This window comes from Lissotriton vulgaris, chromosome 1_1 (assembly GCF_964263255.1).
Source record: "Lissotriton vulgaris chromosome 1_1, aLisVul1.2, whole genome shotgun sequence".
Lineage (NCBI taxonomy): Eukaryota > Metazoa > Chordata > Amphibia > Caudata > Salamandridae > Lissotriton > Lissotriton vulgaris.
This window is the reverse complement of record NC_141685.1, coordinates 482,545,039-482,569,836: the sequence shown is the minus strand read 5'-3', so window position 1 is coordinate 482,569,836 and position 24,798 is coordinate 482,545,039. Positions and strand designations below refer to the sequence as shown.

Sequence of the window (24,798 nt, the reverse complement as noted above, 5' to 3'; positions counted from 1 at the left end):
GTCCGTCTGAACTATGAACTCACTGGAAAAGTCAGGTGCCTTGAGCACCGGTGCTGTGCACATTGCAGTCTTCAGGGCCTCAAAAGCAGTTTGGCAGGCGTCAGTCCAGTCAACTCTTTTGGGCAACTTCTTGGAAGTGAGTTCTGTCAAGGGGGCGACAATGGTGCCATATCCCTTGACAAACCGTCTGTAATACCCGGTGAGTCCTAAAAAGGCTCTCACCTCTGTCTGGGTCTTGGGGGGCTCCCAAGCCAGAATGGTATCAATCTTAGCCTGTAGGGGCGCCACCTGGCCGCTCCCCACCTGGTGTCCCAAATACACCACAGATCCCTGCCCTATCTGGCACTTACTGGCCTTGATAGTGAGGCCTGCCTTTTGCAGAGCCTTCAACACTTCGCAGAGGTGTTGCAAGTGTTCCTCCCACGTGGAGCTGAACACAGCAATGTCATCCAGGTATGCGGCGCTGAATTCCTCCAGCCCGGACAGTACCTGGTTAACCAGTCTCTGGAACGTGGCAGGGGCATTCTTCAACCCAAAGGGCATGACACGGAACTGGAAGTGCCCCTCTGGCGTTGAAAATGCTGACCTCTCTTTGGCCCCATCAGTTAAGGCGATCTGCCAGTACCCCGAAGTCAAATCGAACGTACTGAGGTACTTGGCAGCTCCCAACCGATCCACGAGCTCATCAGCTCTGGGGATAGGGTGTGCGTCAGTCTTCGTGACCGCATTGAGCCCACGGTAGTCCACGCAGAACCGGAGTTCTGGCGGGCCACCGGGGGTAGCAGCTTTCTTGGGGACCAAGACCACTGGGCTAGCCCAGGGGCTGCTGGAGGGCTCAATCACCCCTAGCGCCAACATCTTGGAAACTTCTTCCTTGATGCTGGCCCTGACCTTGTCAGCTACCCTGTAAAATTTTTGCTTCACAGGCAGACTGTCTCCAGTGTCCACGTCATGGACGCACCAGTTGGTGACTCCTGGGGTCAGGGAGAACAGAGAGGAGAACTGACCCAACACTTGGCGACAGTCATTCTGCTGTTCTTGGGTCAGGGTGGGCGAGAGGACCACACCATCCACCGACCCATCGTGCTCCTTAACTGACAGGAGGTCAGGGAGAGGATCGCTATCCTCTTCCATCCCTGCATCTGTAGCCATGAGCATGGTTACTTCAGACCTCTCAAAGTGTGGTTTGAGGCGGTTCACGTGCAAAACTCTCAGGGGCTGCCTGGGAGTCTTCAGGTTAACCAGGTAGGTTACCTCACTCTTCCTTTCCACCACCTCGTATGGCCCAGACCACTTGTCCTGGAGCGCGCAAGGCTCCACTGGCGCCATCACCCACACTTTCTGCCCAGGTTGAAATTCGACCAGAGTGGTATTCTGGTCGTACCATCTTTTCATTTCTTCCTGGCTTGCTTCCAGGTTCGCCTGAGCGAGTTTCCTGAAGCGTTGTGTCTGGTTGCGGATGGCCAGCACATAGCTGAACACATCCTGGGGGGTTTTCCCACGGGACTTTTCCCAACCCTCCTTCACCAGCGAGAGAGGTCCTCTGACAGGGTGGCCATACAGGAGTTCAAAGGGACTGAACCCTAAGGACTTCTGAGGCACCTCCCTGTAGGCAAACAAAAGGCATGGTAACAAGACGTCCCACTTACGTCTCATGGGCTCCGCTAGGCCCATAATCATACCTTTCAGGGTCCGATTGAACCTTTCAACCAACCCGTTTCCTTGAGGATGGTAAGGAGTGGTGAACTTATAAGTTACCCCACACTCCTCCCACAGAGACTTCATGTACCTAGAGATGAAGTTGGTACCCTGGTCGGAGACCACCTCTCTGGGGAACCCCACACGGGAAAAGATCCCCATCAATGCACGGCCCACCACGGGTGCTGTGATTGTCCTGAGAGGGACTGCTTCCGGGTACCGGGTGGCATGGTCCACCAAGACCAGGATGAACCTGTTGCCTAAGGCTGTCTTGGGGTCCAGGGGCCCTACGATATCTATGCCCACCCGCTCGAAAGGGGTGCTCACCACTGGGAAGGGTTGAAGGGGGGCCTTCAACTTCATTCCAGTCTTGCCACTAGCTTGACAGGTTTGGCAAGATCTGCAAAAGGAACCAACGTGCTTCCTCATCTGGGGCCAGTGGAAGTGGGTGACAAGCCGGTTTAGGGTCTTGTCTTGCCCCAGATGTCCTGCGAGAGGCACGTCATGAGCCAGACCCATTAGGAAGTTTCTGAAGCGCTCGGGTACCACCAGCACACGGGCTGCACCGGGCTCAGCAAACTTAGGCTCGCTATAAAGTAGGTCACCTTCCCAGTAAACGTAGTGATCTTTGACTGCTCCGCCTGCTGCCTGATCTACAGCCTGTTGCCGCAGACCAATGAGGGAAGGGCATTCCTTCTGCGCCTGGCAGAACTCTTCCCTGGAGGGACCACCTTCTTGCTGCCAATGGGTCAGCTCAGGTAGGTCTCCCAGTTCGGCCACCTGTTCCCCTGTAGGTTCCAGGGCATCCCCCTCAGGTTCTGCTTCTTCCTGGACCGTGGGAACGGCTGGGGCTGGTTTCCCGCGCCCTCTGCCTCTTCCTCTCCTGGCAGGTCTCTGGGCCACTGTTTCAGGCTCCAGTTCTGCTGATTCTCCCTTACTGGCTGCCATAGCACGCGTGGTCACGCAGATCCACGCAGGCAGACCCAACATCTCCAAGTGAGTTCGGTGTTCTATGTCTTTCCATGGAGAACTCTCCAGGTCGTTGCCTAACAGACAGTCTACAGGCAAGGCATCACTGACAACTACCTCCAAAAGACCAGAGACTCCTCCCCATTCAAAGGAAACCTTCGCTATCTTGCAGAGGCGCACTGAGCTGTCAGCGGCCACTACAGGGCGGAGTACGCCAGGGATGATTTGCTCGTCAGACACCCACTGACACCTCACGGATGTCACACTGGCTCCGGTGTCTCGCAGAGCTTCAATCTCCCTCCCATTGATGGTCACCTTCTGCCCATATTTCTTAGTGTTAGAGGGCAGTAAGGTTTCCTGGACCATCTCTCGGTCTCCTAGCGAGACATGGGTCATAACTGCTAGCTCTCCCCAATCACTAGAAACCAAATCCCCACCCAAAGCTACACTAGCTAACGCTGGGGCGGGAGCACCAGTGGGTGCGGGCTTCTTCTTGGGACATTTCGGAGCAATATGGCCCACCTCGTTGCAGTGATAGCAGGTAGGGGGGCCCTGGTTATTTCTCTTGTCCCGCCTACCCTTAGAGGGCCATGGCTGTTTAGGCTTGGGGGGTTGGGAATCCTTTTCCTGGGAACTACTTTGGGGCCCTTGCGAGAACTCCTTTTGGTTACCCTTGTCCCCCCCACTCTTTTGCTGGGGACCCTGCCCACCTTTGGCTGTGGTACCCACAATTCCTTTGTGGACCCTGGTACTGGACCAGCGGTCCGCCTCCTTAGCAAGCTCAATGGGGTCTGTCAGCTTGCTGTCTAAAAGATGCTGGCGCAGCTCTGGAACACAAAGACTACTCAAGTGCTCCCAACTGATTAAATGCAACAACCCCTTCAAATCAGTTACTTTACTGCCCTTCATCCAACCTTCCAGTGCACGCGAGTACCCATTCACACACTCCATCCAAGTCTCAGACTCTTTCTTCTTGGAGTTTCTAAACTGCAGTCTGTACTGCTCTGGAGTAAGGCCATACCTGAGACATAAGGCCTCCTTCATATTGGGGTAGGTCATGGCACCTGTCAACTCTAAAGGCTCTAGAGCACTCCTCCCAGACGCCTCAAAATGTTTCCACAGGCCCGCCCCCCAATACTTGTCAGGCACATCATTCATCTTCAATGCAATTTCATACGAAGTGAACCAGGCATAAATATCCTCACTCCTATGGTAATTCTGTACCAGGTCTTTGGGAATATATACCTTACCCCCATGCACTGGCTGCGCGCTGCCACCATTAGAACTGGCATCCACCTCCTTGTTTTTCAGATCCAGCTCTTTTATTCTCAATTCATGATCCAAAAGCAATTTCTTTTCCTCTAAGGCGCGGGCCTCTCTCTTGTCTTCCGCTGCCCTTTCTTTCTCCAACTCCAATTGCCTCAGTTTCATTTTCATGACTTCCAAGTCATATTCTCTTATTCTTTGATTTTCCTGTAACTCTTCTGGGGTGAGGCCCCTACCTGAGTGGTTGCTGCCAGCTCCTGAGCCTACTCTGCCCACTGGCAGATCTGTGCTTTGAAAAGCATTTTCTACATCCACATCATCTTCCGCTTGTGCCTCCCAATGGGCTCTCAAGATTCTCTGTAGCTCCTCCTTTCTGTAGGTGCTTTTTATGGGGCACTCAAACTCAAGGCAGAATTTCTTCAGTTGCTCAACTCTGTATGAACACAAATCTTCAATGCAAAACTCTAATTCTGCTTCTTCTGCCCTCTCACTGGGTGCCTTCCCATTCTGAGACATGATGCTTTTCGAAGAGTTACTCAACAACAGAATTCAAAAACTCAAAAACCAGTAGTATGCGGTGGCGTAATGGTCTGCACTCACTAGTGATGTACACCAATTACTGTGGGTCAAGTACAAATACAAGTTCAAATCCCACCGCCTGACCACCAATGTTAGAACTGGGGGTCTCTAGTTGGCAGAGGTAGGTACCACTGTCCAAATAGGGACCCTTGCTTCTAGTCAGGACAAGGAGATAACCCTCTCAGATAACCCCTGCTCGCCCTCAAGGTAGCTTGGCCTGAGCAGTCTAGGCTAACCAGAGGCAATGCGTTAAGTATTTGTACCAACACCCACAGCAACACAGTGAAAACACCACAAACTGATTCCACAACAGTTTAGGAAAATAAAGATATTTATTCTAAACTACACAAGACCAAAACGGCAAAAATCCAACATACACAGTTCAAGGATATGGTTTCAAAAGAGTTCTTCAGGTTGTAATCAAAGTTCTTTAAGTTGTGATCAAATGATCCACAGATGCGTGAAAAGTTCACAGTTGCGTCATGTTTACTCACAGTACCTTTTAGATGCAACAAAGTTCCACAAGCAGGAAGCTGGTGCGGTGGAAACAAGCGATGCTTTACTCCTGAGACCCTGGGGAGGCGATGCGACAGCCCCGCTGCAGCAGCGGGCGTGTGGCGACGAATCCGATCTGTATGGGGAGGAAGGCAGCTTGCGTAGATTCCGGTGCGTAGGTTCCGTGGGAAGTCTGTTCTCCAAAGGCACGATGCGATGATCTCGGAGGGGCTGCGACGATCTCCGGGGCGACGATGCGCGGTCCAGCGGTGACCCTCTCTCTCGCAGCTCCTCGATGTGATGTTTCTGCGACGATGTTCGCAGCGACGTGATGCGGTCCGCAAGCAAGCAGTGCGGCGATCTCACCCAGGCGACAGGCTCTGCGACGACACTCGCAGCGATGTTCGATTCTCCCGCACCGGTCTGGTGCGTCCCGCAAACGAAGGGTGCGACGGCCTCGGCAGCGATGTTAGGTGCTGCGCCGATCTCGACCTTCGTAGCGGCGTGAAACTTCTCGCGCTGTCGGGGATGCGCTCCGCAAGCGAGCGATGCGACACTTTTCAGCTTCACAAGTTTCTCAGCTTAGTCTCAAGCTTCCCAGCTCAGGTTCAACTTCTAGAGGCCCCACAACTGGATCAAGCACTCTACGAAGGACAGAACTCTCTCAGCAGAGTTCAGGGAGACTGGGGGTGAAGTCCTTTTGTTCCTGGGACTTCGGAAACAGGGAGCCAGCTCTTCTCAGGCCCTTGGAGATTCCTTACAAGACAGGGGACACAGCTCACAGCAAAGTCCTTCCCCTCTCCTTGGCAGCAAAGCAACAGCAGGTCAGTCCAGCAGAGCAACGGCAGGACAGTCTTCCTTCTTCAGAGTCAGCTTTCTCCTTGGCAGAGGTTCCTTCTTGATTCCAGGATGATCTAATTTTCTGTTGTCAGGGGTCCGGTACTTATACCCCTAAAGTCTTTGTTCTCTCTGTGCATGTGGGCCCTGAGCCCGGTCTGAACCAGTTCTGGGTGGGTCTTGAGCACTTTGTTTTGCTGGCTGCATCTTTCCTTTCAGAGTGAGGGGCAGAGTCCTCAGCCGCCCAGCAGGAGGTGGAGCCAGCATTGTGGCAGGCAGGCACAGCCCTATTCAGCCCAGGTGCTAACTCCTCCCACCACTCAGGTAGCAATTGCTCCACTCAGCCTAGTGCTGACTCATCCAGCCTCTGGGGGGACTCCCCAGCCCCTGTCACTCACAAACCAGACAGTCAATACACAAACAGTCTCAGGCACACAGAAGGGTCAGACAAGAGAACGGCAACTTTCTAAAAGCGCTGCCCTCAAACACAGGATCCAAAAACCATCTTTCCTAAAAGATGCGTTATTAAATTCTGAGTTCAGGGATACTAGATACTTATGTCCTATCTTGTTCCTATGGGAAGAAATGCCGTAAACCACTGTAGCCAGCATCCCCCATGTTAACCTATGGAGCAAGATAGCCTTACAATAGTGAAAACGAAAATGGCTGTAATTCACTACCAGAGCATGTCACCTGCACTAGTACATGCTCTACCTTTCACATACACTGCACCCTGCCCAGGGGGGTACCTTGGGCCTTCCATAGGGATGACTGATGTGCACGAAAAGGGAAGGGTTAGGCCTGGTCAGCGGGGACGCGGACCAGGAGGACATGGCAGTTCTAAACTGCCCGTAGGCGCTGCAGTGGCAGGCCCGAGACACCATTTTAGAGCTACTCCTGTGGGTGGCACAATCAGCGCTGCAGGCCCACTAGTAGCATTTGTCATCACCAGCCCTGGCACACCCAGTGCACTTTACTAGGGACTTCATGGTGATACAAATATGCCAAACATGTATATCCAATCAGAATAACAATTTACATAGGGAGCACTTACACTCTGGCACTGATCAGCAGTGGCAGAGTGTCCAAAGCATCTAAACCAGCAAAAACGAATCCAGCACAGCATCAAAAATACAGGAGGCAGAGGCAAAAAGAGAGGGGTAATCACGCCAAAAGATGTCAGGTCTAACAGTGATCAACACATTTTTGCCACCTTACTTAAGATGCTAGCTCATATTTACAATCCTGGGATAAATCCACATGTTGGCCATCATTTCATATTTTGAATTTGTCTGCATTGCTATGTACAAATAATTTTACCATTTCGTTAATGCTTCCTATTTTCCTATACTGTTTGTGGTATTTCACCCACCCATATAAAGTGCTCCTGTGCAAAACCAATTTAAAAACAATGTGAAAAAAGGGCTAAACATTTGAACTCATTTCATCTTTAGTTACTTGCTTTCACTTCTTTGTTATTGCAGTTTGTAGTCCCAAACTTTTCTCCCTTTATTTGACATCCTTCTACCATTCAACTTATTCTTTTTGTTGCTACATTGATTTTCCCAGTTACAATACTCGTGATGATCATTTACTCAGGTTGCTTTCCTCCGTACTAAATATCAGATATATGGCCCTGCTACAAAAACTCTTTTGTTACTGCTGTTTCTACATGTTCATGGATAAGATACAAGCCCTACTAGTTCTACCTAAAATTGACTATTTACATATATATTATATATATATATTTTTTTTTTCTTTCAAAGATCACCTTGTAAATAGTCACTACGAAAGGAAAAGAAAGAGAAAAGTAACTGTTTCAGGCTTCTTTCCTTGCATGAAGTGTAAGGCCTGTAAAAATTCCCACAAAGTCAAGGAATATCACATTCCAGGAAGGAAGAAGAAAGGTAAAATAACTAAGCTGGTGAATTGTAATTCAGATCACACTGTCTATTGTCTGACATGTCCCTGTGGGAAGAGATATATAGGGAGTACAGTGAAACCCACCAAACTCAGGGTCCTAGAACACATGAGGGCTATCTCCTCAAAGGATCCAAACTACCCAGTAGCTCGTCATTTCGAGCAGGTACATGACAGCAATAGCAATCTATTGACGTATTTCATCTTGGACCAACTAGTCAGGACAGAAAGAGGGGGTAACTGGATAAAAAGATTAAGAACACTTGAATCAAGATTCATTATCCAGTTACAGACCAAGACCCCGGGAGGGATGAATAATGAAGAGGAGATGTGGACTCACATCTAAGCAATACCTCTCCGCCTCACTGTCCTCTGATCTGTCCTTTCTGAACAACCTGGAATAGTGATCTTGTATATAGTTCCTGTATATTGACAGAGAAGTCTGACCCGTCACCGAAAATGTAAATCTGATCAGTTATTGTTCCATTCACAGTAACAATTGAGAGAATGATTTTTCGAATAGTGAGAAACATATCATTTGAGCCCATTCAGGGCTAGATTGTAAATACTTTATTACTGTGTTTCTAATTAATTTTTTGGTGACTCGCAAAACTGTGAACAATGAGTGATTTTCACCGAGAGTTGGTTAGTGGAAATCAAATCATTGGTACCATCGGCACAATGTCATCTGTATATATCGTTTTAGCAATGAATACTGTGTATTCCTATGTTGAGAGGGGATATTTTCTCCCCAGTAACAGCTTTAAATGTATATATTGAAATGAGCTAAATATCCGTTCAAAGATGGCCGCCGTGAAAGTCATGAGAGAATGACATGGTGTACCTTTTTCTATTGCTACGTTTATGTTTTGCCGAGAACACGTGACTTTGAGTTAATCACGTTTTTTTTGATTTAAACATGATTGCAATACAGTGTCAATCTACACTGACGAAGGCGGCAACGCCGAAACGCGTTTGTGGATTGATTTGCTGAAGGTTTATTGCTGAATAAAAACGTGACGAACCTACGCCTTATTGGTTTGGAGTGCTCTCATTTCAAGGTAAAACCCAGGACTTGGGGGTTTCAGCGTTTTGGAATATATATATATATATATATATATATATATATATATATATATATATATATATATATATATATATATATTTGGAAAGGAATCTTGTTATCAATTTATTATCTGCCAAGTGCAAAGCTAACAGTCTTGAAGGTATTCGCTCTGATGTTGATCAATATGATAATACACAATTTGTTGTGAAAGTGTAATATTGATGAAATAATTTAAATAATATTCAGGTTACTAAATGCCAATATTGTTCCTTGATTTCTCACAACCAATAATCAGCCAATTGGTCATCACTCACTAGAACTGGATGATGCATGGAATATTTCTTAAATAATCCAGGTTGATTTAAGACAGGGACTCAGCACTATTTTACAATCCAGGTTCCTAATCCTCTTATCAAGTAATAAAGTGTAATTTATACAGTGGAATTATACTGACATCTTTGAACAGGTTGCAGATCGCTGCTGCTTAGTTAGATCATCAAAGACCTAAAAAATTAAAACGTATGGAGGGCAGACATATAACTATCTAAGGACACCCTGTTGCTTGACAGGTGGGCAGGTGACGTTATTGAGAGTGTGATTCAGTAGGAAAGACAATCTCATTCTCATGGCTTGAGATGGACGAGCCACCATCTCTTATTCGGCTCATGTTATAGGCTCAGGATTTCTGAGCAGGGTCGACCAGGGAGTTAGTAATTGGGCGGTCTGGAAGTTAGCAAGAGGGCAGTTTACATTGCTTAGGAGATTTTAAGTATGATCAAAAGAAGGATGTAAGGGGTCAAAAACATGCAAGAACATTTTAAAGGTACACCCTTCCAGTTGAATGAGTAGGCAAACATATCAAAGGAACTTAGGACCCCAGTGATGAAAAGAATGGTTTACTGTGGGACTGGTAGCTCCAATTGAGGAAAATACTGATCGGTCAGTAAGCAGCGCTGGTCAATGAATGAGCCTGAGGACTCGTAGGTAAAGAAGAGACTGATTGGTCAAGCATCCTTGGTTCCCTGATTGATGGGAGTTTCAGAGGACAGGGAGGTCTAAGCGAGGAAAAGACCAATAGATGAGTAGACTGCATAATGGACAGCAGTCCTTGCAACAGACCAGGAGCTCCAGAGGCCGTGTATGAGTGAGCAGGCAGAAGTGATAGAGAATAATGCAGGAGATTTACGTTTTACATTTAAATACTTGTATTAGTGTCTATGTTGATAAGTCTAATGATGTAATTGTGTGAGCGTTTCCCTAATTTGACAATCAAGTGAAGTTTAATCAACTTCAACGCACATGAGCTTCTTCCTTACGGTAGCCGCCTAGATGCCCAATTGCACCAAAGTAATGATCATCATAATAAACATGTTCTTACAGCTAGTATCACACAAGGAAATTGTACATTTATGGTATGTTCTTTACATAAAAGAAAGAAATACTACTGCTGTAAATATACATACCCCTGGAACCGTTTGAAGTGAATTATTGTCCAGCCACAACTCCTTTAGGTTCTGTATCTGTTCCAGACCTTCAGGCTGTGGAATAAATCGAAGGACCTAGATTAGACAGCGCACATTGTACATTTCCCTTGCATAGGCACCATTTAGGATGACTCCACACGCAAAGAAGTATAATAGCATACATAAAATGCAGTAAGCAGTGCTTAATTTGTAAAAAACATAAGTTCCAGGGATCTCATCAGGAGGCCAGTACAGCTTGCACCACACATTGCCCCGTCATGCTGCCAATGATGGCAACAACACTACTAGTAACCTCCACAGTCCCACAAGTGTGACATTTCGCACTACTCCAGGACTTCAAAGCTATAAGAATGTCTTGGGCAGCAAGTAAAAGTCTTTTTTAATGTATATTGAACTGATACTTGACTGTTGTTGTCGTTATCTCTTAATTAGCCAGTCGGATCCACCTTGTGGCAGACTGTCACAAGCTCCGGTCTTGATAGTTAAGAGCCAGAACCGAGCACCAGAAACCACTGGCTCAGATTAAGCTCTGGAAGTAAGATTCCTGTTATGATAGTCACAAAACCTCATTTTTTCGACTGATCTCTAGGTTCAATGAACACAAGATGTTTACGCTCAATATACACGAACTCCACTTCCAAACTGTGAGCAAAATAGCAGTAGAAGCAGTCGATTAGAAGTTGATTGTGATGACTCACATTTGTAAGCAATTGATTCAGTACCAATCAATTGAACTTTCTTTTAGGCTTCGCAACAAGCTCTGAAAGAGCGTCACAAGCGTGTACGCCTTCATGCCAATAATTGAAATGTCACATGCTTTCTTATTCAAGTAATACCTTTTCTTACATGAAAAAGGGACAAAGATTCGGAGATGCTGAGGACTTAAAATTCAACATGAAGCACATTGGGGTGCAGAATGTCAAATCTAATGTAGCTAAGAGTGCAAAATTTTCATTTGATGAATTTCAAACAGGACATCTCGGCTGACTTTTGAAAACGAGGTATTCCATTGAGTTAAATTTTTATTCAGGTTAATGCATTTTATCTGTCAACTGTAACAGAATGTTGCCTAATACGTAATGTTGAAAATGGCAAAATATATTTTTGCTACAATATTGCACAGGCCTAAATGTAACGCATATAGGACTGGAAAGCCTTTGGGTAGCCATGCGCTCTATAAATCTGACAGACTAAAATAGAATAGAACGCATATGTGACTTTTAGGTGGTTACCTCTACTCCATGCATAGGAGAAATGCACGGCGGAGCATATTTCATCATCCCCCAGAGGGCAGTCAAAATTGCAGATGTGGTAGGTAAACAGTTACATGAACATTTGTAATCTCTTCTATCCCATGATATGTTATGTGTTGATCTCAATCTGGATTACAGCTCTCCCTTGCATATTTCTGTGTCACTTTGTGTTTAGGCTACACTACACGTTTGGGCCAAGTCGATGAACCTTATGCATGACACCCAAACTCTTCCAAAATATGCTGCTCTAAAAACCCGCACCATACACACCAACCAACAAACAGAACAATCACTTACCCAAAGCTGGTAAGTCTATGAAAATATACTGATCTCTCTTACATTTCTCTGCTTGCCTCAGGTTTGTTGATAAACATTTGGAAGCCACCTGCAACCCTTACACATGGCACCACAATTCTTCCTAGCCAGGTCAGTTGTACTGACCTGCTGTGTCTATACATGGAAGGAGTTTGCATGCTCTAGCATGTTGAGTTTGGATGCTGGGAAAATGTGATGAGGGTGTTGTTCATAGACAAAATCTCATTATTCACACAATACTTATGTGCAACAAGTCAATACGTAAAGACATATATGGCCAGAAACTATCAGAAATGAATCCATATATATTAAGTCAGGTGTATCAGATAATAATAAGCAGCATCAATATAAATTGAAAGTGATAAGGGGTCAAGGAGCGTACTTGACACAAAGGGCTCAGCGTTGTGCAAACAATGCAAAATAGTGAACAGCAAAAAGGAAAGAAGCAGTAAAAAGGAATAACTATTCAATAAGGTGCATGGAAAATTTGAAGATACCAGTTCATAGTAATTCCATTGCACATATAGGTATTCAATAACCCACATCTTTTTCAGCTGGTGTATTTTCGACTGCATTTCACCCTTCCATAATTCAACAGGTAATCATCACGACAAAGCAATAAAAGAACACCAAAATATAGATTGCTGCATGAAAGAAAAAGTGCAAAATTAATCCACCAACACTTTTAAACCAAAACATATTAAACATAATAAAAAAGGGGGAAATGGGCCATAGCTTGAGTACTTGCAAATTCAGTACTGGGGTGATCTGAAAAAGAAATACATTAATTGTACACACTACAAAAGTAGTATGGAGGTATCTAAACGTGTCAAGATGTGCACATGGTGACACACTCAAGCCAGGAGGTGAATGAAACTTACACATAAGTCTTGCAAATGTATTTCTCTTAAAACAATAGATTAAAAAAAAGGACTGACAAGGCAAAAACTGCATCAGACGAGATTAGGGAAAGAGGTCTAATGGCACTCACAAAGAGTCGCAATAAATGGTGTACTAAAGTGCTGAACAGTCACTGATAATTTTCGAAAAACCTGAAAATCAAAGGGCAAGAAAACTGAATCAACCAATGATAATCCTTAGCAACCTGTTATAGGAGAATCACAAAAGGGGGCAAGACAACGGTACCTGTGAAGGAATGAACCAATCATCCACACTGCAGTGAAGTGCTCCAGTACACAAAGAAACTATGGGGCTTATTAGGATGGAGAATTTTCCGCGGAGGATGTGGAAAATCCTCTGCGGACCCACCAAGACCCACCGCCACATTAGGATGGCTGGTGGGTCCTGGTTTCCGTCCGCAGCTTTTCCGCCGCGGCTGGCTTACAACTGTGGCGGAAAAGCACTAATATGGTACACCGTCAGCCAGATTAGGATGTGCTCGGAAACATGCTTTTCCGCGGCGGCTTTTCCGCCGTGGAAAAGCATGTGTAACTTCACTGCGGGGGCCCGTTGCGGGCCCCCTAGGTGAAGGGGGGGTGAGGGGGGCACATGGGGGGTACCTATGTGCACCCCCATGTGCATTTGTATGCAGAAAGCGGCAGGCACCCCGCGGTGCCTGCCACTTTCTACATACAAATGCAATGCGTGCATTTTTAACATTGCTGAGGGTGCAGCTTGAAGCTCCACCCACCGCAATGTTAAAAATAGAGTATGTGACCGCCAGGGTGGCGGTCACATCCTAATCTGCACAGAGGGAACGCCGCAGCCCATGCGGACGTTCCCTCCTACTCAGGGGCCGCGGACGGACTCAAGTCCGTCCGCGGTCCTAATGACCCCCTTTATGCGGAACCTGGGCACACCAATTAGGGGTAAGGTAGACACCCGAGGGATGCACGTGTGATTCGTCAGGGGCGGAGAACCACCAGAATGTTCAATGTAATGGGGTGAGGATAATAACCTCATGAGGCATACGTCAAGGTAGGAAGTACAGTAGAATGCTCAAGGAGTGCTATGTTAAGCATACGTAAAAGGATTAAAAACACTCAAACTAGTTAACTGATGACCCCAGGATAACACACGTATGAAGCATGACTAGAAGAAAACACTAGAATGTGAGAAGTGAGGACAATGAATGGTATGCCATTAGGGCGCGCGAAATGAGGACAATGAATTGTATACCATTAGGATGGGCATCGGAAGGCACCGCGAGTGTATAGAAAGTGTGGGGGTATAGGGGAGAACACTGATATAGAAAAGAGGAGCACTCCGTTTGGTTACTGACTCCTTTGACCTATTATGATGAACTTAAACTCAGCGTGCTACAGGGGCTGACATGTTGTCTAATCATGCCTATATAACATCACAACATAACTCAAGTCTGAGTACTTGACCTCTGTGCACAGTAGCCTCAGGGCTGTTTCTATATTCATATTAAAAACTAATACTTCTATTCATTCAAATGATAAACACATGATCTGACCCTAAAAAACCATTCAATTAAAACTCCATGTGCTCTTAATACACAAAAACATTTATTCTTTTGCAGTCACAGAAAAACATAGTCCTGGAAGAAATGTACAACAAATGTAAAAACCGTAGGATTGCACTAGTGCCACTTTCTGTTTTCCTTGGAACTCTTCTTTCATCCTCATTTAATTTTTTCTGCACATTTGCGCTCTGGTCCGGTCACCAGGTGGATGTGGGTTTCAGTAATTATTTTTATTTGAGCACTAGCAGCCCGTCCCGACGTTGTCCGGGTATGAATTGCTGCCGACCAGTAGTATATTGTTTTGTAGGATTTCGTTTAGATAGCATTTCTTATCTGTGACAGGCCTGTGAAACGCTCCGATTCACAGTGCACTGCTGATGCACTTAAGAGTGCGCATTCAGTAGTGTGTGAACTCGAGTTTCCCTACTTTATTTTTCCTTGCAATATTATATAGCGCGAACTCGCCAACATGGCATGAGCACAATTTACATTACAGAAGAACACATTCATTTGTGGTAGGCACGGGTAGACAAAGCGATTTGCCTGGAATCACAGGATGTTGAGCTGATGCCGAGATTCGAACGTAGCTCCCTAGCTCTAAAGTTTGCAATTCTAGAACTTGTGGCAGGAGGTGTGTCTAAAAGTGTATGTTGGTGCTGGCCATCAATGAGAGAGACCTGTGCAATTTTCAAATGGGTGGTGAAAAAATATGAGTATGTTGCTGGAGATGTGGGCCGCCGTGCCACCAATGTACTTACCAGGGGAGGGTAAATACCCATTATTCTGCAACTTTCTTTCCGCATACCATCACTCCGCATACTTTCATTACAAAAGTACCATGACTCCGCAATGCGATTATAACGCATGGCATTACATTTTATATGCTTTTACCACGCATAAATTTACAACGAAATTCGTTGTAAATGCATGAATGTTAAAAGCATGTTTTTTTTTAATGTTTGGATAAGGTAAGTATGGGCATAGGGGTATATGTTTTGGGGTACTGAGGTATATATTTTGGGGTGTTTGGGTATTTTGAGGGTTCAGATATAGTTTTGGGTTACGGGGTACAGGGGTAGTTTTAGGGTTCAGGGGTAGGTTTGGGTTTGGGTTACAGGGTTAGTTTTAGGGTTCAGGGCTAGGTTTGGGTTTGGGTACAGGGGTATTTTTAGGATTCAGGGCTAGGTTTGGGTTTTGGGTACAGGGGTATTTTTAGGGTTTAGGAGTAGGTTTGAGTTTTGGGGTACAGGGTTATTTTAAGGGTTCAGGGCTAGGTTTGTGTTTTGGGGTACAGGGGTATTTTAGAGTTCAGGGCTAGGTTTGGGTTTTGGGGTACAGGGATATTTTTAGGGTTCAGGGGTAGGGTTGCGTTTTGAAGTACAGGGGTATTTATAGGGTTCAGGACTAGGTTTGGGTTTTGGGGTACAGGGGTATTTTTAGGGTTTAGGGATAGGTTTGAATTTTGGGGTACAGGGTATATTTATAGGGTTAAGATGGGTTAGTGTTTAAGGGTGTTGGGGTATTTTAAGGAGTACGGGTGGGTTATGATTATGGGGTGCAGGGGTATTTAAAGGGAGCAGGGTGGGATTAGCACACGATATGAGACATGGCATGAAGGGCGGAACGTACCACACGCCCCCAGCGTTTGTCACGCCCCCAGCACAGGCCCAGAGCACAACGCAGACACGCCCACTAGGCACAACTTTGCTGGCACGGTTCTTTTACCTTTTAAATGTATATGGTAGGTGTCTGCATAGCCTATGTCCTTCTGCTGCAACTGCCCTTTCCAACGCTGTATTGGGTATTGTGATTGGTGCTGTGGTTCCTGAGATTACCCGCCTCAAAGGTTTGGGCTCTCTCTTTATTATATTAGTATGGATATGGATTATATCCATAGAGAGCCCCGCTACCGTGAACTTTGTGGACGAGGGAGTCTGTATTTGTCGCTTTTACAGTGTGTCTGCCACGAAGGATGTACAAGTTTGTTTACAATACATCACGGGGCGATCATGGAAGGTACCAGTCGCTTACTAACCCAGTTTCAATATGGCACACACAGTAGAAGTTCGCGAGTGCGAGCAGTCCGTTTTCGACAGCAGTAATCCGTTAAGACGTCACACGCAAAGGCGGTTGTACGCGTTTCTCTGCACAGAGAGTTACGGGGTCATCAAATTGTCAAGGATTGGATGTGAGGCTGTTTCCCTATTCATAGAGGTGAGATTTACTGCTTAAGGAATGTTTTTTTACAGCACAATATTGGTTTATCGTGCAGGGAGTATAACAACTTTTTATAGCAATTACAGGTACAGGATTACATGGGTCTTCGAGCGGTTATTGATCACGTAGAACTCTGCAAGGTCTTTTCATTTCTTGGGTGTTATTATTGGGAGGCACCAGTGCGATCCTACAGTTTTTACATTTGTTGTACATTTCATCCAGGACTAGTTACTGTATGGATAAAACTAGGAACCTGATTCTCAGTGAGTTTTTTTTGGGGTACAGCATTGTTTGGATTCTGACACGGTACTTGGTTTGATGATGAGATTAAGACATATGGTTTTTCTCTTTGCTTCTACACTGTATTTTAAACTTGGCTTATGGTTGTTTTCGTTTTCTTTTTCTTTTCCTTTCGAGCACGCTAAGGCGGTAGTAGTGGCCTGGTGATTTTTCACTAAAAGCATAATTCATTCAGAAAGTATTTTAATCCGGAATTGTCTGTCAATTTGAATATATGCTTTCCTGCACACTGTATTATAAAAGCATATTGTTTGTATTATTCACAGAAATGACCCCCTGAATAAAGACCAGGAGGGCCCGAAATGCATTGGGCGGGCATTACAAGGAACGTCTTCAAGGATTGAATTGAGCAAAGAGAAATGCTTTTTTCAATAATGTTTTTCTGTGATTGCAACACATTAATTATTTTTGTCTATTAAGAGCATATGCTTATGTTCCATGGAGTTGTAATTTAATTTTTTTCAGCATCAGATCATGTGTTGAACATTTGAATTAATAGAAGTATTCGTTTTTAACCCCTTCAGCGCGGCGCGAATTTTCGCGCTGTGCTGAAGGTTCTAATGAGCCTATCGGCTCATGACGGAACGGTTCCGTCATGAGCACAGTTCAACCGACGCTCATGACGGAACCGTTCCGTCATGAGCATGGAAGGGGTTAATGTGAATATAGCAACAGCATTGAGGCTACTGTGCACAGAGGTCTCGTTCTCAGTCATAGGGGAGAAACCTTAGAAAAGGGGGCAACTGATGTTCATAATTAAAACCAATCACAATAGTCCTCTTGAATTGTGAATCCAAAAAACTACAAAAATGGAAAAAACAATAAACAAATAGTAACCAAGGAAAAACATGAAAAACATACTGGTGATCTCAAAACATAAGCACAGGGGATGGTACCCCTTAAAGACAGAATGACAATGTAAATAGGAAGAATCTATCCAGTGTGAGGGGCTTACAATATAGATTGGTAACAATGAGATAAGTTAGTCCCAAAGGTTCAGAAACCTGAATATAAGAGGAATGAATTAAGCAAAGGAGATCAACCAATGAAAAAGAGACATGTAATGATGGCATTGTTAGAAGGCATTATCACATATCAGGGGATTTACAATCAAGTGTGAATTTGAAATCAAACAATTAGGTCTTGATCATGTTATTCCATTTATCAAGTGTATTTAGTCCTGTATTGACAGTCACATTTGGAATTCCAGCGCATTCTTATCTGTGATAAGTTACCCCCATGCTTGAAGTTGAGGTTGTTCAATGATCTGCCACGTGAAAACCTTTTCAGTGTGGTTTTGTGACAAATGTATTTGGGTCCTAGCCAAGTTATAACCAATGCAGAATATCTGTCCATCTGAGTAGAATGCTACTTTATCATTCTTCATAGAGGAAATACTACTTATGCAAATAATGCCTATCTGTGAAATATAAATCTTGTAATACCTCTACCACTTTGTATGTGTGCAATCTCTTTGTGAAGATTCTAGCATATTCTCCAGTGTGACACATCTGATTATATCAATAGAATGTATTATTGTCTGGCTTTGAAAATGGCAGCCACGGACTTTGAGCCTGTTCAATGTTAGACTCAGGCAACCCCTCCTGCTGGGGTTAAAGCCTCAATGCTGAAACAATTCTTCTTGGATTCAACTTCTTTAGCAGCATGTCTAAGGTGGTTCTAAAGATGGTGCTTACACTCCAAGGACAAAATCACATATCCACTACTCTGAACCCAATTTCCATCATATTGGATTTTATTGTACTTTAATAAAAATGTTACAGCAACAAGAATACACCAAAGTGACGTAAACCTCTGCTCACTTGGACAGCAGAGACTCACACCCAAAAAATAAATTACACCACAAACTTACAGATAAATTTGGAATGACAGTGCAATCCGTCTAATGACCACGATCTTGGAGGAAAGCTCCATCGAACAACTCTGGAGCTAAACGTGTGTCAGCTGTGAATCCTCACAAATGCTTATCTTCAGCATGTGAAACCTCTTCCTTATGACTATGGTGGAAGAGTAACACAAATTTATTTTTCAATACCTTGAAGCCTTAGTGTTTATTTTATACACAAGATGGTGCTACAAGCCTGTTATCAATTGAAAGCAATTACATAGTGATGTATGCACCTGCCTGCCCTCTGGAACTGATCTCTTCGGCACGGTATGACTTCACTGGATATCCCAGTAGCAATCACTACAGGACAGGCTTCTCCTTGGTGGAAGGTGATTTTAAATTATTATGTCCCTTTGCATAGAATGCATTAGGCCTCTTTTCTTCTTTGATTTATCCTGAGCACAGAAGCAAGTAAGTAGCCATAGGAGTGACAACCGTAGTGCCCAAGTAGTCTCTGATGTCTTAATTACTGTTCTCTTCCTCTCCCTGAGACTTCACTCGCATTTCTTCAATCGGTCTTCTGCTCTTCGACCCTTCATGTGTACCAATAATGTGTAATGGCAATAACTTTTATTTAACAGATTTAGAAATGGGACACGTTTGGTATGAAGCACAATGTACAACATGAAAATATTATTAGTTTGTACAACTTCTTTATTCCTCATACATTTCTCCCTATTTAAGTTCCCTAAATTGTGCTTCAGTTGTTCATTAGGTTGTTAGTGCCATGTGATGTCTACACATCCGACATGCATTCATGGACTTGCCCACCTCACGGGTAAGAGTGCGCTTTCAAAATACACATAACATACCTACTTCTTGTTTTCAGCTCACAGTCATACCTATGCATCCAGCATGCCCCCCCCCCCCCCACCTTGAGTCCTTTCTTTAAATCATTTGTATTACTTTACCCTTGGTACTGGAAGCCTCTCCATCTTCCTGTTCACTCATCTTCCTTTGGCTAATTTTCATGTTCACTTGTTGAATCACTTGCTGTCTTAGGCTTTTATCGGGCCTTTTTTGCTTGTTCAAATTGTTGCACCACGTGATTGTTCTTTTCAAATAGTTTTAATGCATATCATGTAAGTTTTTAATTTTCAGTGTTCCTATGTTTTTAAATCTTGCTGCATATTTTTGTGCTTTTTATATGTAAGCCAAAAATAAATTAAATACATACATTATTGGAGAGTAACAGTCCTGCCAGACTAGTCAGATAGTATCTCTGTTTGGAGTACATCACTAAAACATTGATAGAAACACTCTCTTTGTACTTATTTCTTCCTTAAAAGCCTTCCAAAGGTTTGTCTAGGGATTATACTCACTTTCGGAGGATTATATGTTCTAGGCACGATCATATTGAGAGTTGTGGTGCACTAGACGTCCAAGAAGAAGACAGTAACACCTCAGGGACAAGCTTTCTGTAAATCAAATTCTTGAGGATTAAGGATCTAGAAATGAAATTACGTTCCAAATTGAAAAAGTGAAGTTAAGCACACACGAAAGACCTGGTTCACAAAATGGTGAAGAGCCACAAGGAATGATATGGAATGCCCTAAAGTATAATTTACACTTTGTATACATTCCATGATTCTCAAAGGGGAGAATGCGTTTGTATAGATATAGAAGTGCGGACTTACAGAATTAGAACATCTGCAGCCTTAAATATGGAGATAGCAAAAGGTTGGGCAGTCTCAAAGGCTGGGCATTCTCAATGGAGGTCTAGCAGTGTCAGTTTCATGTTTATCTGCTCTGTCAGCGCCATTTAATGTATCAGATGGCTTCTTTTTCCTCCACATGTTTCTTCTAACTACACTTTCTTCATCACACTGTTCTGTGTCTTACTAGTTCTGACTTGATCTCAGCAGGTACTTTTCTGGCCAGTTTAATGTTGTCTTAGGGAACTATGTGTCACTATGAATTGCAAATCGCTTTGAGAACTTATTCAATATGCAGCCAACTGTTTGATATCCAAGGCGGGCCCACTCTGAGGATTCTACATTAGCTACTCATCTCTTAGAAGATGACGTTTAAGGTTCTGTGTGTGACACGCCTACTTGTTATGGAAACGCCTTGCAGTTTATCAAGGACAAGGTCAAGGGCAAGGTCAGAATTCTGCCATCCGCCATCATTTGCCCTATCTCACATGCCTCATATATTCTTTTGGATTTTTATTCTTCTCCTGTGCTGATTACACCAATCTTTTCATCTACCTGAATAAGGACTTCTCTGTCACTGAGGACATTTTAAAAAATATCCGTGGGACCTCTGACAAGGGGCTCTCCCTTCCTCGGTTGGATGACTTGTGGACCCTTAATACAGCCATTTAACTCCTCCACAACTCTTTGCAATCGTGGCTTAATTTCCGACTCTGCCTTGGCACCTCTGAGAGTCATTAAAGGCTTTAAACACTTTAATTTATTTTTTACTTCTGAAAATCGGAAGAAAAATGTTTTAGCACCTAACAATTTCCTGCCACAAAACATCGGTCCACAAAATCATCTAATACCACCTACATATTGGCACTTTGCTGTATTTGGATCTTGCCAAATACTTTGGGGTATATTTGATATGCATTCATGCAGCACAACGCAGCACGCCACCTTGATGCGCTGCACTGCGTGAAAAGGAAAGGGCAGGAATGCACCATATTTATATTACAGCACATTATTGTCATTTCCTTGTGCTGATGCACTTCAGGCAGCCTAGTGCCAATGCATAGTGATTTGTGCTGCATTGCATTACTCTACATTTATCAAGCAATGCAGGGCCATGCGAGGTGGCCTTGCTTGGTTTTATACATCTGACACAGTAGTTGCATTGCCCTTGTACCCCATTGCATAGCACAAGGTCGATGCAAATCGTTGATGAATGTGCCCCCTGGGATTGCGTGAAATCCATGGGTGGATTCATGGGAATGCCCATCTTCCACCCATTGAAGATCTCCAAGAATTAAATAGGATGCAAGGCAGCACGAGCCGCTGCATTGCGTTAAATTTTATTTACAATGCCACGCAAAAGTAGTGTAACCACGACAAAAAATGTAAGTAAATCTGGCCATGGTAGCATAAAGTGTAGTCTATGCCATTGCTGGGCTTTATCCGCCAGAACACTATTTCTAGGCATCTGCCCTCTGTACACTGGCTCCCTATCGCAAAGCGTTCAATCTTTAAAGGAGTTTGAAGTTGTCATGGGGCTGTATAAAAAATTGTCCCTCCTTTCTTAAATGCTGTTTGGTTACATATTTCTGCCCTTCAAACAATGTTTTTCCCTTATGGCAATGTTCCTGTTTCTCCTCCCACTGGCCAGCAGGGCTTCTTCAGGTGGCCCTCAGATCCCAGTAAAGCCATCTGCATTCTACAAGTAGTTTCCCATCAAGGCATGGTTGCTGTCTCGCTTGGTTCACCTGTACTATGATGGGTTGCACTTTGTAAACTTATGTGTGCTCATCGTGATTAGACCCATAGGAGGGTATAAGTGCTCAACAAAGTATAAGCATAACTCAACTGTCGCTAGTTGCACATTCTCTCTTTGAGTCCCAGTTTATGCACTTTCACACTAACTAGTTTTTAAAGCGCTCCTAGCTCCTTCATCTTCTAAGTGCTTTGCGAGTCTGCCAGCAATGTTTCACCACATAATATGTATCCGTAGCTGACCCAATAATGCGTCCATACTACTGATTCCTTTTAATGTACTATAAAATGATGCCCCACCACTTTCAGATATAGCACATATGGTCTTTCATGAAGTAACTAATTTAATTTTCGCTTATCCACTTCTTCACTTATGAAAATGCACATATTGTTCCTGTATTTTCTTTGTGCGGTCTGAACGTGTAAATCGTGTTATTGTATGCCAACTTTTTAAACGTTAGCTTCAGGTTTATTGCTGTTAAATTGGGCAACTCTTATATCTAGCAAATTACACAATGGGGGTGGTTGTCTGCAGGTGTCCTATGCAATTTGTCTGTTTCTGGTGCTATTGCCTCTGATATCCTATTATTTCGCACTGAAATGTTTATAATTCCTCAATGAAATCATCTGAGACAATTGCCTCTTCAGCTCGATTACCTTCGCTTTCATTTTATTTCGCCTTCAGCTGTTTTCTTCATCTGCTCGACAAAACTTGTGCTGCTTATCATTCTCTGTGTATGCAGTTCACTCCCTCTTTCTCGCTCAAATTGATTACTTTTTAGCTTCTTTGTCTGCCGCCATTTCACAGAGATTATGCAAATCTTGCTACATCAATAGCCCGTTCTACTTCAAATGGTTTATCTGCAGACTCATAGCAGGGTGCACCTCTCTGGCGGCTTTGGACGTCTCATTATCAATGCCTCAGTGGTGGAGGTGTGGTGGGTGTGGGAATTTGGCCTGCAACAGTTCTTGCATGGACATGGAGTGGGGCATAGCATATATTTCAGGAGTCTCTATGTCCCTTCTGTGTTGTCCTTGTGTCTTTGCATAGATGTTGTGGTTACTAAGAGAAATGTCACTCCTAATGACTTTCTTTCCCGACATAAAGTATTTCCCCGAGCAAGGTGACTTTGCCTACAAAGTTTTGTGTGCTTTTAGTTCGTATTGCTTTTTTGTGTTGCCCAAAAAATACTAATATATTGTAGTTGTAATTGCATTTATATAGCGCTTACTACCGTGGCGAAGAGTCAAAGTCCTTTTTCGGCTAGTAGCAGAGTACTCTGGAACCCAAAGAGGATTGTGGGGAATTAGTATTGGGAGATATGAAATTAGTTTGAGCCGTGGACATGTGAGTTTGTTATTTGGATTGAAAAAGGATAGTGGAGAGATAGAAGAGGGAAGAGTTTGCATTTATATAGCTCTTGCTACTTCTGATGAGGTGTCAAAGCACTTTTTAGTGGGTAGCAAGCTACTCTGGAAGCCAAACAGGAATAGTCGGGAATTAGTATAGGGAAATATGAAATTAATTTGAGCAGTGGAGATGTTAGTCTGTTGAATTGAAAAGGATATTGGAGGGATAGAAGAGGGAAGGGTCTAGAAGGTATTTTTTTCAGCTCTTAGCAGTAGGTGGAGGTTTGGGGATACGTAAAGGGGAGGTGGAGGTGGAAGGGTTTAGAAAGGCTTGTTTGGCTGATTTGAATTAAAAGAGGTATAAGAAGATGCAAGCATATGGTAGAGGAGGGAAAAGTCTAGAAAGGGTTATTTTGAGGATCACAATAGTAGAATGGGGTTTGGGATGAGTCGTAGAGTGGAGGTGGAGGATATATTGAGAGAGGTATAGGATGAGATTATGGGGTAGTGCATTTGAGATGCTGAATTAGAGGAAAAGTAATAGAATATAAATATACATAAGTACAAGGAAGGTGTATATATGTATGTGTACTGTCATGGTCAAACAACTCAAGCACACAACATCTCAGATTATACATAAAGACATGTATCTTCAAATTCTTTAGTGTTTTTTTACGTTCAAATTTCAGGGTTGAGATGAAATGCAGAGTACAGAACATACATTGAGGAAGCTCTTCCTCTGCTTCACACCCACTTTGTCATAGATATAGGGAACCCCCATAGACCTCTGGGGCTGCAGAACACGTGTAAAGAGTCCTGGTGAGCAATACAAATAAATATTAAATATTTTTTTAATAAGTTTTATGAATAGTGTTAATGCTTTCACAAGACAGATGTTTTCTTTTTTTACAGATCAGTCTTTGTTCATAACCAGTTTAATTTGTGTAGAGTAAAGTTACTGGTATTATATACCATCACTCTAGTGAGACACAAAGACACAGCAATCAAAAATGCCATTGACAACTGGTAAGAACAGAGACAATACATCTGAGTTTACAACTGAAAGGAGCATATGAATCCGATGCATGTGATTATAAGGTTCTTATGGATTTAAGGATAACAATGCTAAGTTTGAGCTTTCTAAGAGTGTCAGTTTAGTTACTCACATCTACCCATAAATGGTGTTCTGTCTAAAGAATGTGTGATGCAATCAAAAGTGAAATATTACTTTAGGAGTTTTATGCTACCAGAACATGTAAAACTTAAGAACACATGTCCTAC

The 24,798-nt window shown here is 43.8% G+C and overlaps 1 protein-coding gene across 1 annotated transcript in view; it reads right to left on the bottom strand.

Moving 5' to 3' along the window:
- LRRC7 (leucine rich repeat containing 7) overlaps positions 1–24,798 on the bottom strand; it is a 1,701,172-nt gene that overhangs the window by 850,306 nt on the left and 826,068 nt on the right. The window contains exon 8 of the mRNA XM_086936257.1: positions 10,294–10,368. Coding sequence (XP_086792383.1) covers positions 10,294–10,368 — 75 coding nt within the window. The remainder of the gene's footprint in view (positions 1–10,293; positions 10,369–24,798) is intronic.